This window comes from Colobus angolensis, unplaced genomic scaffold, assembly GCF_000951035.1.
Source record: "Colobus angolensis palliatus isolate OR3802 unplaced genomic scaffold, Cang.pa_1.0 Scaffold287, whole genome shotgun sequence".
NCBI classification, from domain to species: Eukaryota; Metazoa; Chordata; class Mammalia; order Primates; family Cercopithecidae; genus Colobus; species Colobus angolensis.
In genome coordinates this window covers 3,675,591-3,693,313 of record NW_012116121.1, presented here as the reverse complement: position 1 = coordinate 3,693,313, position 17,723 = coordinate 3,675,591, and the positions used below count along the sequence as shown (strand labels likewise).

The 17,723-nt window shown below is 42.8% G+C and overlaps 1 protein-coding gene across 1 annotated transcript in view; it reads right to left on the bottom strand.

Annotated features, from left to right (window-relative positions):
• ZNF236 (zinc finger protein 236) overlaps window positions 1–17,723 on the bottom strand; it is a 144,408-nt gene that overhangs the window by 100,069 nt on the left and 26,616 nt on the right. Inside the window, exons 3-4 of the mRNA XM_011948932.1 lie at window positions 17,237–17,401; window positions 1,879–2,057 (exon numbers count right to left, since the gene is read on the bottom strand). Coding sequence (XP_011804322.1) covers window positions 1,879–2,057; window positions 17,237–17,401 — 344 coding nt within the window. The remainder of the gene's footprint in view (window positions 1–1,878; window positions 2,058–17,236; window positions 17,402–17,723) is intronic.

The following is a 17,723-nucleotide window of genomic DNA, read 5'->3' as shown; positions in this document are numbered from 1 at the left end:
CCCTGCTCCTCACCCCAGTCTCCTTCCAAAAGCCCCACTCAGAAAGGCCCACGCAGTACAGCCGCCTCCCCAGTCTCCCTCAGCCACACTGCACACAGTCATCCCACTGTCCTTCTTTCTTGACACGCACCACTATCTGAAACTGTGGTACTGACTAACCCACTCACTTCGTCACTGCCTATCTCCTGACTAAAGGGCAGTTCTGTGAGGGCGAGGCTTCGTCTGTCTGGTTTGCCCCTCAGTCTGGAAAGACCTAGAAGCCAGAACTGTCTGAGTGCCGCGAGCACCTAAACATTTTCAATCATCTTTCAAACCTCCAAGGAAACATCAAAAATGCCTGTGTTAAAGCCTCATCAGAATAAAAATCTGGAATGTATAGAGACCATGTATTATTATATTTGGGGATTTAAAAAATCACTGAAATTACCATCCAATTGGCTGGGGAAAAAAGAAAAAAAATCATTAAAATCATAAAGTATTAGGTGCATACCACATTAGTCAACAAGAGGCAAAATGAAAAAGAAAAACAGGAGACAGCTGAGCATGTGGACGTCCAGTCCACATTTCTCAAACACAATGTCTAAGAGGATAAAGAAACATCAGAGTCTTCAGGCATTTTACAAACTGTGTTAATCAACTGCCATGGGACTTCTTGTTGTTAAAAAGTACAGATATTCCCTAAACATTGCGGCTTAGAAGGATGGCAAGCTAAATTGATAATATAGTAGTTAAAATGATAATTGATACTGCCTTTATTTTATTTTATTTTATTTTATTTTTAGAGACAGAGCCTCACTCTGTCGCCCAGGCTGGAGTGCAGTGGCACGATCTCGGCTCACTGCAACCTCCACCTTCTGAGTACAAGCAATTCTCCTGCCTCAGCCTCCCGAGTAGCTTGGACTACAGGCATGTGCCACCATACCTGGCTAATTTTTGTATTTTTAGTAGGTACGGGGTTTCACCATGTTGGCCAGGCTGGTCTCAAACTCCTGACCTCGGGTGATCTGCCTGCCCCAGCCTCCCAAAGTGCTGGGATTACAAGCGTGAGCTACTGTGCCTGGCCTGATACTGCCTTTTAGAGTTTGTTGGAGAAAGCTAAATTAGTGTGAAAACTGATTATCACCATTAGCTAACTTGAGCAAAAGGGCTAGGAAGAATATTTTATTTCACTTTATTAAGAAACGGAAATATCAGTAAAAATATATATTATCAGGAATTAGGTAAAATATATAAATTTTTTTAAAACATGTTAAGTTTGAATAGGAATAAATGTATAAATGCATTCAAATATAGTCAGTTGTTAAGATTATGAGCTCTAAAATCAGACTATTAGGGTTTAAATTTCAAACTCCTGACTTATAAGCCACAAAATCTCATGAATCTACTTGGTCCCTCTAATCTTGGTTTTCTCATCTGCAAAATGAGAACATAAAAAGTACTCTGGCCTAACAGGGTTGTTTGCAATGATGAAATGAGGTTCTATTTATATACACGCTAAGAACAGTGTCAGGCACATATGACTTTTACCAGTTGGGTACTACAAATTAATTTATTAAAAGGAGTACTAATTAAACCCTTGTGAGTCTAGTTTACATATTTTGTTATCTACCCATAAACATGTATTGCCAGTACCCTGTTCTACAGCTTTCAACACTACAATACTAGGTAAACACTCCTACTCACATAGCCTGACGCTATTCATTAATGTGTAGGATGTACCGTGCATGTTATAAAAGACATTCTGACAACAAATCATCTGTGGGGTTCCACTTTGCTGGGTTCTTGCTGCAAGTATTTCTACTGGGTCATAGCAGAGTGCGCCAGCTTTTAACATATTAGATGGATTTTTGACCAAGCCCATGTAATGATTCATATTACCTAATTTTGTAATGAGTCTTCATGTGTTCCTTCAGCTCCGAGGAGGTCTCGAACTCTTTCTTGCAGGCCTTGCAGGCATGCTGCCGGGTTCCAGCCAGCTCCTGGCGGTGCTCCTCCATGTGCACGGCCAGCTGACTCTGCAGAGTAAACTCATCCCCACACTCAGAACAGATGAGATTCTGGAACAGAAAACCCATCGGTGAGCAGAGCAAACCTTTCAAAACCACTCCTTCTTCAAAGAACTGGTATGATCAACGGTTAACACACAAATTAAATGAAAACTACTTGGTCCCTCTAATCTTGGTTTTGATCTAATACTTTCCTCTGGAACAAGCATCACTTTCACCTCTCAAAAATGTATTTGAATATACAAAAATCATTTCTTTATTGGAAGAAAAAGATGGAAACATTGGGAAAAGGGTGAGAGAACGACACAATTGTTGAGCAAACTGAGTTCTGTTTTGAACTGGTATTGGGTAATGGCACTGAGTCCGCCTATTCTGTGAGCACTTCAGAAAAGCAGGATGACCTCAGCACTACACGGGGTCAGGAAAGAATTCAAACTAAGATTATGGTTTAAGAGACGACCTTGAAACAAAATGACAGCTTTCACGTTTTTAACAGATAGATCACGTCATTGTCTCACTTGGTTTGGAGGCAGAGCAGAGCGCAGGCTGTGGCCTGGCTTACTGAGCTTGTGAACAAGGGACCCTCTGAACGCAGGCATGGGGTAACTGCAGAACACACACACACAGGACTTCAAAGACTCTGAGCAAAAATACAAGAATGATAGCTCAGTAATCTTTAATATTTGAGTTCATATTTTGGACATATGTTAATAAATATATTAAAATTTATTTCACCTGTTTGGGTTTTTTTTTTCTTTTAAAAATGTAGCTACTAGAAAATTTAAAATTATTCATCTTTCACTTAGATGATGCTGGTCTAGATGTTCTACAGCTGGGTCTAGATTCACCTTAAGGCTGCCAATCACTAGCTAACCTGCCAGTTTGGGTGTGCTGCCCACCCTGAGCCTATGAAACAGGGATAACAATAACCCCTGCCCTCACAGGGCTGTTATAAGGTTAGATAAAATGACACATATAAGACGCTGACTGTGCGTGGCCTAGAGTGAGTACTCAATAATTACTTCATCAGTAGCCATTGCTGACTTAGTACAAATTTCAGTTCACTCATGTGGAGTTCCATCACACAGTTACAGTATTTACGGAAATGATCCTCAAAATGAACTGTCCAAACATGAGAAAACATGACCCGCCAATGAGCATAAACTGTTATTTCCAAATAAAATGCATTGATTTTTTTCTATCAGACTTTTTTCTAATCTGCACATACTAGTCTTGTAATTAAATGTTTGTAAACCTCATTAAAATGAGGCTGTTAATTGATACTACCTCTAGTTATACTGCAGAAAAAGACAAAGAAAAGTGAAATATTTTGAGAAATCCAAAAATCATGTAAATAACTTTAAAGTAGTATTATTGTATAATAATTTAAGGAAATAATAAACTACTAGATTTCTAGTGACTTGTTGATACAAGAAAATTTGTTCTAGGAAACTCCCCACAAAAAAAACTATCATAATTTGACACAGCTCTTTAAAAAAAAAAAAAAAAAATTTGCAGTCCTGAATGCATATGGCAAAAGAAAATGCACGGCTTTCATTACCAATGATTCTCCACTGTGCCTCCTGTCTCAAAATCACATCACAAAACCCCTCGCAGCCCGCTCCTCTCTGTACTGTTACTGCCCTGGTTCACATCCACTCTCTTTTCACTTACTCTTTTACCAGATGATCTGATTCATGTGTTTCAGGGATATCTACATGGATATTACTCAGGCATTTGTTGGATCTGTCTGAGTTACAACCCTAGTTTATGCACAACGTACTCAGATGGTGCAAGCAGGATCCAGCACCTCCCAGGCCAAAGCCAAGACCTCACAGCTTACAGACAGCTACATCACTGTCTTTCTGCTTTCTCTCCTGCGAGCCAAAAAGAGCCAGGATGCTCCTCCTTCCCTCTGCCCGCCCTGGCAAGACTTAAGGAAGTCTTCCACAAGGAGAACAACACCCCATGTATAGTCACAGGCCACTAGGACAACAGGCCTTCCGCTCATTGTATTCTCCATACAGAGTTAACATCACGTCTCTCACCTAGAAGCAGAGACTGTCCTGGGGTAATTCTCATGATGCTAAGTGGCCACAGGAAATCATCAAGAGAAATGCATGGCATTTTAGTCTGTCTCCACCTTGCTGAAGATATGATCATCACTAAAAGACCAGAGCGTGCAATGCTAGGTACTGACTGCCTCAAGGCTGCTCTCCTGTCCACCCCCCGCCCTAGGATGGCAGCGTGTGTTCACCAGACTCTGCGTGTGTGGGATTTTCCCTTTCTCAGATCCCCACCACATCATCATTCTGTCTCCTGTCCTGGCCTTCTCAGAAGCCATGCTTCTCTTCCCAATGCAGTGTGCCTCTGCTGACCTCAGGTACTGCTCAACACACAAAATAAACCCAAAACCCACCCCACAAAACGCTGCTCTTCTCTCAACACTTACAGAACCTGATCCATCACTATTCCTTTGTACGTGCTACTGAGATGATCAGTAAATGTGAACGATGTTTTCCGTGAGAAAGCTGTTTGTGTGAGTGTGTGTGGGCGTGCACGCGTTGTTCCTCCAAACATTCTATAACACCCCTTAAAGGAAGTGATTTACTCAGAAAATAATGTGACCTTCAATAATTATGTGACCTTAAGAAAAATTCCTAAGTGATTTAAAAACTACAATAATTTTCCTGGTTTACTCTTCCGGGTTTGAGATTTATTTGGACAGAGGAGTGACCACTATGAATTTTAGACTATAAATCTCAATAGGGCAGTAACTAAAAATTAGATTTCAGTGTTCTGAAAGTAAAAACTTAAAAATGGAACACTTTAAAAAGTTAATTATAGTTCCTAAGTACATATAAGAAGACATGTTTACAGGTTATGTTTTAAACCAATTTTAACGAGGCATACTTTACATATAACAAATGCACCCATTTTAACTGTAACTTTTTACTACTACAATCCAATGTTGATGACTTCAGAGTTTAACCCTTAGAAAACAATTTTAGTACTATTTCCAAGGTTTCAGGGGACCCTGCACTGGTACCCCCAATACTGTCTCAATACTGTCTGCGCCCAACAAACTGCGGGTGCTTCGCCGACTTTCATCTCACCTCATCTTCAACCTCATTGAAGGAGCCACAGTCGCTCCCCCAGACCTCAATGCACCTGCACTTTCTACCAAACGGAGCAGCTTTTTTCACAAGGCTCTCTGACTGTTCTAAGTGGTGAATAGTTTAAAAAGCAGTAATTCCAACAGCTGTCACTAGTTGAATTCTCTACCTGCCAGGAACTGTGCTGGGCCATTTTATGTTCGGAGTAAGTTTCTTGGAGACAATGTATTGTTAGATCATATGAGAGGTTTGTTTTGTTTTGTTTTGTTTTGTTTTGTTTCATGGAGTTTGACTTCATTGCCCAGGCTGGAGTGCAATGGCGTGATCTCAGCTCACTGCAACCTCCGCCTCCCGGGTTCAAGCAATTCTCCTGCCTCATCCTCCCGAGTAACTGGGATTACATGCGTCCGCCACAATGCCCAGCTGATTTTTGTATTTTTAGTAGAGATGGGGTTTCACCATGTTGGCCAGGCTGGTCTCAAACTCCTGACCTCAGGTGACCCACCCACCTTGGCCTCCCAAAGTGCTGGGATTACAGGTATGAGCCACCGTGCCTGGCCAGCAATGTCTTTTAATTCACGTACTTACATTTAAAGTAATTATTGGTATCTGAAGTCTGTCATTATTTGTTGTTCGTTCATGTTTCTTTTCCTCTGCTTCTCTTCTTCCCTTCCTGGATTACTTTTTGGAATTTCTTAGAATTCATTTTGATTTATTAGTAGTATTTTTTTAGTACATTGCTTCGTACAGCATTCTTGGAGATTGTTCTAGGTAGGATTATACATACGGAACTTATCACAATCTACTGGCATCGACATTTTGCCACCTTGAGAGAAGTACAGAAAACCTTATTTCCATTCAGAGTCTTGCACCCTTTCCCCTCTTTAAATATCACTGTCCTGAGTATTTCCTCCATGTACACTGAGTACACAAGATGATAATTTCAGCTTTGACCATTAACTATGATTTAAGAATTCATAAGGAGAAGAACATTGTATTATACTCACCCCAATTTTGTATTCTTACTCATTCTTTTTGTATTAGGGTTTTCCAGAGAAACAGAACAAAGAGAACGCAGGTGCGTGTTTGTGTGTGTACATATCCTTCTGTGATGACCATGATGCAAATGTAGAATTTTCTGTTATTGTCCCAAAGTTCCCTGAGGCCCTATTAATTTTTCTAGTTCTTCTCTGTTGCTCAGCCGAGGTCATTCCTGCTGCTCTATCTTCAGGTTCTCCTCTGATTCTCTGCTGTCTTCTCTGGTCCATCAGGGAGCCCTTCTACTGAGTTCTTTAGTTCAATCATGGGATTTTTCAGTTCTATAATTTCCCTTTGGTTCTTTCTTCTATTTCTTTCTTCTGTTTTTTCATTTGTTTCAAAACTTATAAAGCATTTTCTTGACAGCTGCTTTAAAGTACTTGTCAGATAATTCCAATGTCCAGGCCCTCTTCATGTTGGTATCGCTCTTTCCTTGTTCCAGTCGGGACTGTGCTGGCTCGTGTCTGTGTCCTGGACACTTTGGGTGTTAAACTGTGGGACCAGTTCTCGGGCTCTCCTTTCACCAGCAGCTGCCGTGTTCAGATGCAGTGTAAGGACCAGCAGCAGTGGAGACCCAGTTCGCAGAGCTCCACTGACCCCAGTGGGGAGGAAAGCACAGAGCAGACCTGTCCGTCTTGCATGGTTCCATCTCATCACTGATGGGGAGAGAAGCCCAGCTCCCTACTGGACCCACTGACACACACTAGAGGGAGAATCAGAACACTGCCTGCTTCTGCTAAGGGAGGATGGAAGGCAGGCTTCCAGATAGACTCTGCCCACACGCTGGGAGGGGAATTCTGGGTGTCTCCTCCCTCTGCCAGGAGAATCCCCCTCCTGGATGCAAGGTTAGCTCCTGCTTGGGCCCAACGGGAAATCGAAGTGCTGCCAGCTCCCAAAGGATGGGGGCAGAATGGGGTAGAAGTTCAATGTTGCACTCGGCTCCGCCAAGCAGCTTTTCAGTTGGCATTTCACTGGAACTGAATAAATACCATAAAAAGATTTTCTATTCTGTTGGACCAATCTTTTCCCAGTACTGGCTAAGGGAAACCAGCTTTTCTTGGAGTGTTTTTCTTCTCCGCTTGTTGGCAGAAGGCTGTAGGCTTCTTCAACACCCTGTCCAGGTGTCTGGGAGGAAAAAAAGAAACCCAGGCCAGGCGCGGTGGCTCAAGCCTGTGATCCCAGGACTTTGGGAGGCCGAGACGGGCGGATCACGAGGTCAGGAGATCAAGACCATCCTGGCTAACACGATGAAACCCTGTCTACTAAAAATACAAAAACTAGCCGGACGTGGTGGCGGCGCCTGTAGTCCCAGCTACTCTGGAGGCTGAGGCAGGAGAATTGCTTGAACCCAGGAGGCAGAGCTTGCAGTAAGCCGGATGGTGCCACTGCACTCCAGCCTGGGCAACAAGGGAGAAACTCCGTCTCAAAACAAAAAAAGAAAAAAAAAACCCAGGGAGCTGACGGCCATGTTATTCCTCAAGTCCCTCCAACTGTCCGCCACCTCTGATGCCTTTCAGAGTCGTTCTGTGCCTGCTGGCTGCTTATCTCTAATGACAATTAGTGATACGGGAGACCCCTAGGAGAAGGAAGCTGCTCCATCGTGGCTGGGACCTTAGAGGTTATTTTTAAATACAACTAAAGGTCACAAATTATCCCTCTAGTTACTATTAATATGTCATATTCAAATCAATTAACTGAAAAACCAAACACAAAATGCAAAGGCAGCGAGGAATATATTATTTTGACATATAGGAAAAGATTTATAACTGTGCTCCAATACTGATTCTTCTTTTCTTACGCAATAATAGACTTATTGGCTGAGCACACAGCTAATCAGCTCAGCACTATTTGGGGGCCGCTCCAACCACTAGATCACTGGCGTGATGACTATGTTCTACCCAACTGGATGTGAGCAGGACTGAAATGCATCTTCCAGATCATGCCTTTAAAGAGAAGCAGTGCACATTCCTCCTCCCGTTCCCACTGTAAACTATGCGACAGAAGCAAAGAACTCACAGAGATAGCAAATGAAGATGCTAGACAAGCCTGAGGGCAGGGCTGCCCTACCAGCTCTGTACCACATATGCCAGGCTGCCAGGTGAGGCACAGTCACAAACCCTGACCTAAGTGCTGACACAACGGTAGGAAAAAAAAGAGCCAACATATTGTCAACATGTTACTATAGAACAAGCACAGTGAGGCCTTTTTCCCCTCTGCTCATGTAAAGCTTGAGCTCAGTATGAGGTTGCTAAGGTCAGGAGGCTGAATATGACAGCCCAGCTTCCAGAGCCCTTCCTCTGGCAGCACAGACACGCAGTGCCAAGGAAGAAGTGAAGCATCCTCACAGCTCCCTCACCAGCTTCACGCCAGAGTTCAGCAAAGCCTCTTCCATGACTCTTCCCCACTTCCTTCTCCTCTTATCACTTATTAATCAAAGCAGCCTGCTGTGTGCTGAAGGGAGAAACCAGAAGCAGGGGTGAGTAGTAACAGAAATGTAAAGTCAAGCAATTTCAGAAAACACAATATTTCTCAAAAGCCTTTTCAGAAAAATTTAAAAAGGAGTCAGAAGCTAAGGAATGTGTAAGTTCTTACAAGCACACTAGCGAGAGACAAAGGGAGCTGGAGTTTTACACACAGAACTGAGGGTTCGGATGAGAATAGGCTGCACAAAGTTCAGATGATGTGGTCCTACTCAGGACACCACGGCATAACAAAACTACACAACAGCAGAGGCAGGGACTAAAGCAAACAGCAAAGGATGTGAGCACCACTGTGGGAAGTGATACGGACAAGAACCTGGCCCATCTGTGGAAGAGAAAACAGGATGAAGGGAAGGTTTTCAAGGTAAGGTACAAATACTTTAGAACACCTGCAAATGACAGATGACAGTTGTTTCTCTTTCCAGTTACGGAGGAAATCACAGTGAATTATTAAAAGGCACATCTGAAGGAACTTCAGAATGGAAAACGGCAAAGCTCGCTGCTCTGGTGACCCCATTAGATGGGTGCAGCCTTAGAGGTCAATCTTTACCCTTCATGTCATCCTCGGGTTGGGCCACCCAGAGCATGTGGCGTGTGCAGACTCTTCAACCACCTTTACCCACCTGTGTCATCCTAACAGAGGATTCACACACACCCCTCCAGTTTCACCTCTCTGCCTAGACCACACGGCTCAACATTTCAGCTCTCCCGCCAACATTCCCACAGCCCTGACTCCTTTGCTATTCCAGATCACACGCTTCGGAAGCCCCCACCTCCAGGCAAACCACCATCTCCACTCCTCCCAGCGGCTGAGTGGTGGAAAGGAGACCACACCCCCGCCCAGCCCAGACTCCACAAACAGATGGGCTCTCAGCTCCCAGGGCCGCGCAGGGATGTGCCCCACTCAGGCTCTGTTCCCATTTCCCAAAATAGGCCTCCCATGCAGATCTCTAGATGCCTCAGGCCACCCCATGTTTTTGCTGAAGACAGTAATGTTTCCATTTCCCAGAGAAACGTGGGGTCTAAGGCCTCAGCCCCAGCCCATGAACTGAGGCACCGCAGTGCACCATGACAAGCTTATGAGGAGGCTCAGGAATAGGTCACACGTTCAAGGAAAACGGCGGTGCTCCATGCTGTCCAATAACACCCAGAAACTAGATTGAGGTACTTCAGTTTCAATAACATCATGTCTTCATGAAGCTAAGTTTCCGTGGTTGCTGTGGTTAAAGATCAAAGATGGAGTGAAGAATCATGTGGAACAGAAAACTCTAAAATCAGTGTGAAAATGATTGCAAATAGGAAATGCAAGGATATAGAGGCTGTGCAGTACCCAACACACCTGGGTTGGTCTTTCAAATAACTATTACGTTATTAAGACAAATACTTACTAGATCATACAGATCTAACTGGTTAATACACAGACCCTTGGGTTCTGCCTGAAAGTCTATGAAAAACTTCATGAGACACTAAGAAAGCACAGTCTGAGGAAGGCTGGGAACACGTGCAAGACATACCAGGGGCTGCTCCAATTCCGCCTCCACCTGAGCCCTCTCCCCCTTCCTCCTCCACCTGCACCCGCCTCCACCTGAGCCCTCTCCCCCTTCCTCCTCCACCTGCACCCGCCTCCACCTGAGCCCTCTTCCACTTCTTCCAGGGTCAAAAGAGAAGTCTCTCATCTGTTCAAAGCTAACTGCTCCCTTGTAAAATGTCACTCTTTTCCCCTCCAGATAGGGACCTCTGAAAATGGATATTACAGCAGTGTTAAACTGTGATCACTGTTTTGTGAAATAAAGAAAAGTATCTGTGTTTTTAGGGGCTACATCCTGAAGTACTTAGTGGTAAAATAACGTGAAATCTGCAGCTTACTCGAAAATTGCTCAAAAAAGGGAGAAGGGGAGAGGTGAGATCTGACAAATTTATCAATTGGTGAGTCCAGGAAAAGGTTATACAAATATCCATTGTACTATTATTTCAAATCTTCACTTTGGAATTTTTCAAAATAAGAAGTTAGGTGAATATGCCATCACTACACACTATGAAAACAAATAAATGATATAACGGTGATTTTTTTAAACTGCGCATATGCTAGTTGCGAACAACACAGAACCAAAAACTTACTACCCAATTATCATGTGTAGAAGAGGCTGCATAGAGAATCAGGAAGGATGGCAGGGAAGACTAACACACACAAATGCATCGCCTTCCTACAGGCAAGTAACACACAACATACAGCCAAAACACCTCCCTACACAGTATCGTTAGGATCTTAAAATACTTAAGAAATGTAAAAAGTGTACTGAATCCATAGTAATCAAACATCGCTGATGTTTTCACATTCCGTGTTCTCAAAAAGATTGAACATTATAAACATGTTCAGTTCTCCCCTCAATCTAAATATTTAGTACAATAAAAATACCAGCCTATATTTAACTATATAAAATTCTAAATTTTACATGTTATGATAAGCCAGAAAAAGAAAATAAGAATATACAAACATTTGCTTCTCATTACAAAGAGAGACACAGCAGAGACACACTAGAAAAGCAGGAGGGCAGCCCAGGAAAGGTCAAGGCGAGTGGGTGGGCAAGCAGGAGACGGGCTCTCCTCCAAATGTACCTGCCTGTGTCACTTTGACTTTTAACAGTTGGTTAATATCCACATATTCAAAAACTAAACCCCAAGCCTTCCACTCTCCTCTGCTTTGAACTGTGTTTTTTGGTCAGATAATGTAACCTGAAGGAGGGCGGTTAACTGAGGGCCTAGAATCATAAGAATGGGAAGGGAGAGGTCCTACATGGCAGCAAACTGAAGCAAGTGACCCTGCTGACTTCACAAAACCAAGGCAGAGGAGGAAGACCATATTTAATTATGAACCACGGCAGAGGAGAAAGACCATATTTAATTATGCTTGCCATCTAAAGCAGAGTCGGGTGGCTGGCTTGAGGTATGTGGACATCCTGGGGGCTGTTGGATAGGAAGACCACGGGGGTCCCGGCGGAGCAGTCGGCTCCTTCAGAGCAGCCAGGATGAGAGAGTGAGTGATGATGCTGGTGCTGGCAGGCGCCGGGTCCTGGGAGAGAAGGAGCCCACATAGGAACCAGGGGAAGGCCCTGTGAGAGGAGCCCACACAGGAACTACGGGGAGGCGGGGAGGTCCTGCGAGAGAAGGGGTCCACGTGGGAACTAGGGGTAGGCGGGGAGGCCCCACGGGGATAGGCTACACTGCAGCATCAGTGTGGACGCATGCCTTCCATGTGAGTTCTGCTCTGCATGTATAAGGATCTGTACCAGGCAGATCTGTGTGGGATGTTCCAGACGTGTGGGATATTTTAGAAAATAATTTTAGAATGAGGAAGCATTTCTAATCAAGCCACAAGAACCAGAATCTATAAATGAATAGATTGAAAATTTGAGTCCATCATAATTTAAAAATTTCTGCCAGGAAGAGAAAAATAACGAAACCAGAAAGCAAGAAAGAATTCTGTCACGCAAGGCAGAAAAACCTAACTTTCCAGGAATGTAAATACTTTACACAAGTCTGCAAGAATAAGACCAATAATCCCCACACATCCACCTTGCAAAAAAATTGTTTAATTAAAATAAAAACAAATTCTTCATGGCTAATAAACATGGAAAGATGCTAAGCTACACTCATAATTAAAGAAATATAAATTAAAACAAAAACATACCATCTTTAAATTACCAGATTGGAGGAGACAACTTTTACAACAGAGTACTGGAAACGATATGGCCGGCCGGGCGCAGTGGCTCACGGCTGTAATCTCAGCACTTTGGGAGGCCGAGGCAGGTGGATCACCTGAGGTCAGGAATTCGAGACCAGCCTGGCCAACGTGGCGAAGCCCCATCTCTACTAAAAATACAAAAATTATCGGGCATGGTGGCAGGCGCCTGCAATCCCAGCTACTCAGGAGGCTAAGGCAGAAGAATCGCTTGAACCCAGGAGGCAGAGGTTGCAGTGGGTTAAGATTGTGCCACTGCACTCTAGCCTAGGCAACAGTACAAAACTCTGTCTCAAAAAAAAAAAAAAAAAAGCAAGAAAATGGGCTGGGCACAGTGGCTCACACCTGTAATCCAACCACTACTTGACACCAGGAGTTTAAGAGTAGCCTGGACAACATGGTGAGACCTGATTTCTATATTTTTTAAGTAATAATTTTTTTAAAGAGAAAGAAAATGGTATGAAGAAATGAGCAATCTTATAGACCATTTATTGGCTGGAGGATAAACTGATAAAATCTCTATGGAAAACAATCTGACAATATCAAAATTTTGAATTCACATATCCTGTGACCTAACAACTCCATTTCCAGGAATATATCTCACATTTCTATTAACCCAGGGTTTCCTCAACCTCACACTACTGATGTTCTGGGCCAGGTCACTCATAGCAGTGGAGGCTGTGCTGGGCACTGCAGGGTGTTCGGCAGCATCCTCTACTCATGAGATAACAGAAGCACCCCACCCACGCCCAGCCCCGCAACAGTGGTAACCAAACGTCCTCTGGGATACCACACTACCCATCCTGAGAACTCAAACATGGACAGAAATATTTGCTCACCATAGCTTTGTCTGGAAAAGGCTAGAAATGACCTATATACCTAACAGCAGTGACTTGCTAATCATGACACACGTATAAACAATATAATACCATGTATCTGTTAAAAAGAAAGTGACAGCTCTCCAATTAACAGATGTGGAATTACACTTAAGATACACAGTTAACTGATGAAAAGGCACAGAATATTATGGGTTGACTAATAAGGGTACAGAGGAGATTTGTATAGGCATCGAATATCCCTGGAAGGATACAGAAGAAACTGCTAATGAAAGTTGTTTCTGAGGAGCAAAACTGGAACTTAGGAACCCAAAGGAGATGTAACTTTTTGCTCTCTATAATCCCCTCTACTGTTTGATTTCTTACTGTATGCACGTAGGACTTATTCCAAAATATATTAATACACCATTATTTAATACATTTTCTGCTTTTAAGAAATTAAACTGGCCGGGCACAGTGGCTCATACCTGTAATCCCAGCACTCTAGGAGGCGGAGGTGGGCAGATCAGTTGAGGTCAGGACAAGACAAGCCTGGCCAACATGGCGAAACCCCATCTCTACTAAAAATACAAAAATTAGCTGGATATGGTGGGGCGCCTGTAATCCCAGCTACTCAGGAGGCTGAGGCAGGAGAATCGCTTGAACCTGGGAGGCGGAGGCCGCCGTGAGCCGAGATCACGCCACTGTACTACAACCTGGGGGATAGAACATGACTCCTCCCCCCAAAAAAATAAATAAAAATATAAATATAACTATAGCCATTTGTGAATAGCACTATCAATGAATGAGACAAGCATTCCTAAACTCTGCAAGAGAAAGTGTTAAATTGGCATGTACTTTCTAGAATGTCGTAGGGCATTCTATAAAGAACTTGGCAGAAAAAAGTCTTATTTATTAGTTCAATTAATCTAACTGTAGGAAATAATTTAAGATGCATAAGAAGACTCATATGCAAAGATGTATTACTTATAATATTAAAAAATATAAACAATGTAAATGTTAAACAGTGATGAAAATTATTACATTTTATTATGCTAAATCCAGATGCTAAGGACTTTTTTTTGTAGTGACAGTCTACATTGCCCAGGCTAGTCTCAAACTCCTGAGCTCAAGTGCCTCGGCCTCCCAAAGTGCTGGGATTACAAGCATGAGCTGCCACACCTGCCCAAGATACTGCAGATTTTAATAATTTAAAATATTAATATTTGATAATCAGTGATAACTTTGATGATGAGTCAAAAGAGGGAGTATGTATTTACAATATGTTATGGAAAAAGGTAGGTTACAAAAGTAATCTGTGTAATGACATAATCCTATTTTTGTATTTAAAAAACTATTTTAAACATAAAGCATGTTATAGAAAAAAAGTTTGAAATACCACAAATGTATTCTCTCCACATAGTATGTTTTCTTTCTTATAATTTTTTTAACTAATTGATTTTTAAATTGATAAGTCAAACTGTACATATTTATGGTGTACCACATGATGTTTTGGTATAAGTACACGTTAAGGATTGGCTAAATCCACCTATTTTACATGCGTTATCTCACATACATACTTCTTGGGGAGGGAACACTTAAAATCTACTCTCACAGCAATTTTCTTTTTCTTCTTCTTCTTCTTTTTTTTTTTTAAAGACAAAGTCTTGCTCTGTTGCCCAGGCTGGAGTGCAGTAGCATGATCTCAGCTCACTGCAACCTCTACCTCCTGGGTTCAAGTGGTTCTCCCGCCTCAGCCTCCTCAGTAGCTGGGATTATAGGTGCCTGCCACCATGCCTGGCTAATTTTTGTATTTTTAGTAGAGACTGGGTTTCGCCATGTTGGCAAGGCTGGTCTTGAACTCCTGACCTCAAGTGATCTGCCCGCCTCCACCTCCCAAAGTGCTGGGATTACAGACTTGAGCCACCGTGTCCAGCCAGCAATTTTCAAACATACAATGTATTCTTACTAATGTAGTCCCCATGATGTACAACAGATCTCTTGAACTGACTCCTCCCATCTAACTGAAATATTGTGGCCTTTGACCAACATCTCCCCACTCCCCCCATCCCCCAGCCTCTGGTAACCACCACTTTGCTGTTTCTATGTGTTCAGCTTTGTTAAAGTCCACTATGGGTGCTTTTAATGTTACCTTTTTTACTAATTTTTTTCCAAAATAAATATGCGTTACTTGTATTATAAGATTTTAAGAGAGGAAAATAAGTTACTTTAAAATAAAAATTAGGCCAGGCACAGTGGCTCATGCCTGTATTCTCAGCAGTTTGGGAGGCCAAGGCGGGCGGATAACGAGGTCGAGAGATTGAGACCGTTCTGGCCAACATGGTGAAATCCCGTCTCTACTAAAAGTACAAAAATCAGCTGGGCATGGTGGCACGCACCTGTAGTCCCAGCTACTCAGGAGGCTGAGGCAGGAGGATTGCTTGAACCCAGGAGGCGGAGGTTGCAGTGAGCCAAGATTGTGCCACTGCACTCCAGCCTGGCAACAGAGCAAAACTCCATCTCAAAAAATAAATAAATAAATAAAATAAAATAAAAATTAAAGACATTGATAAAAACAGGACCCAAAATCATGTGGAAAGTATGAAGTCAGGCCAGGCATGGTGGCTCACACCTGTAATCCCAGCATTTTGGGAGGCCATGACAGGTGGATCACCTGAGGTCAGGAGTTCAAGACCAGCTTGGCGAACCTGGCAAAACCCCATCTCTACTAAAAATACAAAAATTAGCCAGGCGTGGTGGCAGGCGCCTGTAATCCCAGCTGCTTGGGAGGCTGTGGCAGGAGAATCGCTTGAACCCAGGAGGTGGAGGTTGAAGTGAGCTAAGATGGCGCCATTGCACTCCAGCCTGGGCAAGAAAAGCAAAACTCCATCTCAAAAAAAAAACAGAAAGTGTGAAGTCAGCTTTCACAATGTAAATTTTATACAGGTACTCCCTGATTTATGATGGGATTACATCCTGATAAACCCATGGTGAATTGAAAATATCACAAGCCAAAAGCGTGTGGCTGACAGGGAGTTGCAGTTCGCTGCCTTTGCCTAACATCACAATAGAAGTAAGGTTTCTAAGAAATGTGTTTGCTTTCACACCACCGTAAAGTCAAAAAAACATTAAGTCTAAACCATCTTCAGTCAGGGATCGTCTGAATATGCAATTTCAATACTGTGTTTTTCTGTGTCAGGAAGAAAATATACCAAATAGTTATCAATAATTATCTCAGAATTAGAGATGACTTTCTCCTTTAACTTTCTGTATCTTCCTAATTTTTTACAGTAATAATGCAAAGGGGGAGTCTAGAGAAGGTTTTCTTGTTTGTTTTTGTTTTGTAGAGATGGGGTCTCACTATGTTGTCCAGGCTGGTTTCAAACTCCTGGCCACAAGCAATTTTCCTATCTCAGCTTCCCAAAAGCTGGGCTAACGGGCATGAGCCACTGCACCTAACCAAGGAGGAGCATATTTTTTAAGCAACAGCCATTGGCACTTTAGATTCAGCCCCCAACCCAGCACTGTGGCCTGTCATCCTTAAAGCTGTCCTAGACATCGGGCCTGTGGAGCTCCCAGGAGTGGTCACTTTGGTGTATAAGCTGCTTGGGGCCATCATGAAATGATTCTCTTCCCTCAGATTCTCAAAGGTCAGAGGACCCAGGAGCAAGCAAGGAGATTCTACCATGTTCAGAAGCAGAAAAGTTACTTTTGGCCACAGAAGAATCATATAAAAGTTAGTTTCTGTTTACAAAGAGGGGGGTGAGGCGCCAGGAAGAGGCTCTGCCAGCCAATGTGGATATATTTTGATCCTGCAAATATACTACACATTAAAATGTCTCTACCCTAAGGCATTGACAGGGCCAGAAAATAAAATGTTTTATCAGTCAACTGGCGTCAAGGCAAATCTAATGACAATTCGCTCCTTGAAATCTACACAAAAGGCTTTTAAAACGAGTTTATACCTAAAATCCTCCTCACTCATGATCAGATGTATTTTAACAATCAGTTAACAAAGTATATGCAAAATGATGACGATTACCTCTTCCTTTTCATGTAGCATAATATGCGCTTTGAGACTAGCCACTCTGGAGAATTTCTTGTTACACACAGGGCAGGTAGGATCTTCCCCGCTGTGAGTGCATTTATGAAGTGTCAGGTTGAATTCAACATTAAATGTTTGGGGGCACTGGTCACATCGATGTGGCTATTTGGAGAGAAAAGTGAAGAAGCCACTGAAATACAATCTTGTCACAGATGCTTGTTCAATAAATGTTATGAAAATATTAACAAGTACCATAATGTACAGACAATCTACAGAAACTTCTGAAGTCTCCTCTGGCCCTTAAGTCAATAAATCCAAAATAAACACAGTCAAGCACCTGATAGAATTACTGAAAGGATTATAAGGATGAAAACATATACATACGCGTAGGAAATATTTCCAGTAAGAAATGCTGTATATAGGCCGGGCGCGGTGGCTCAAGCCTGTAATCCCAGCACTTTGGGAGGCCAAGACGGGTGGATCA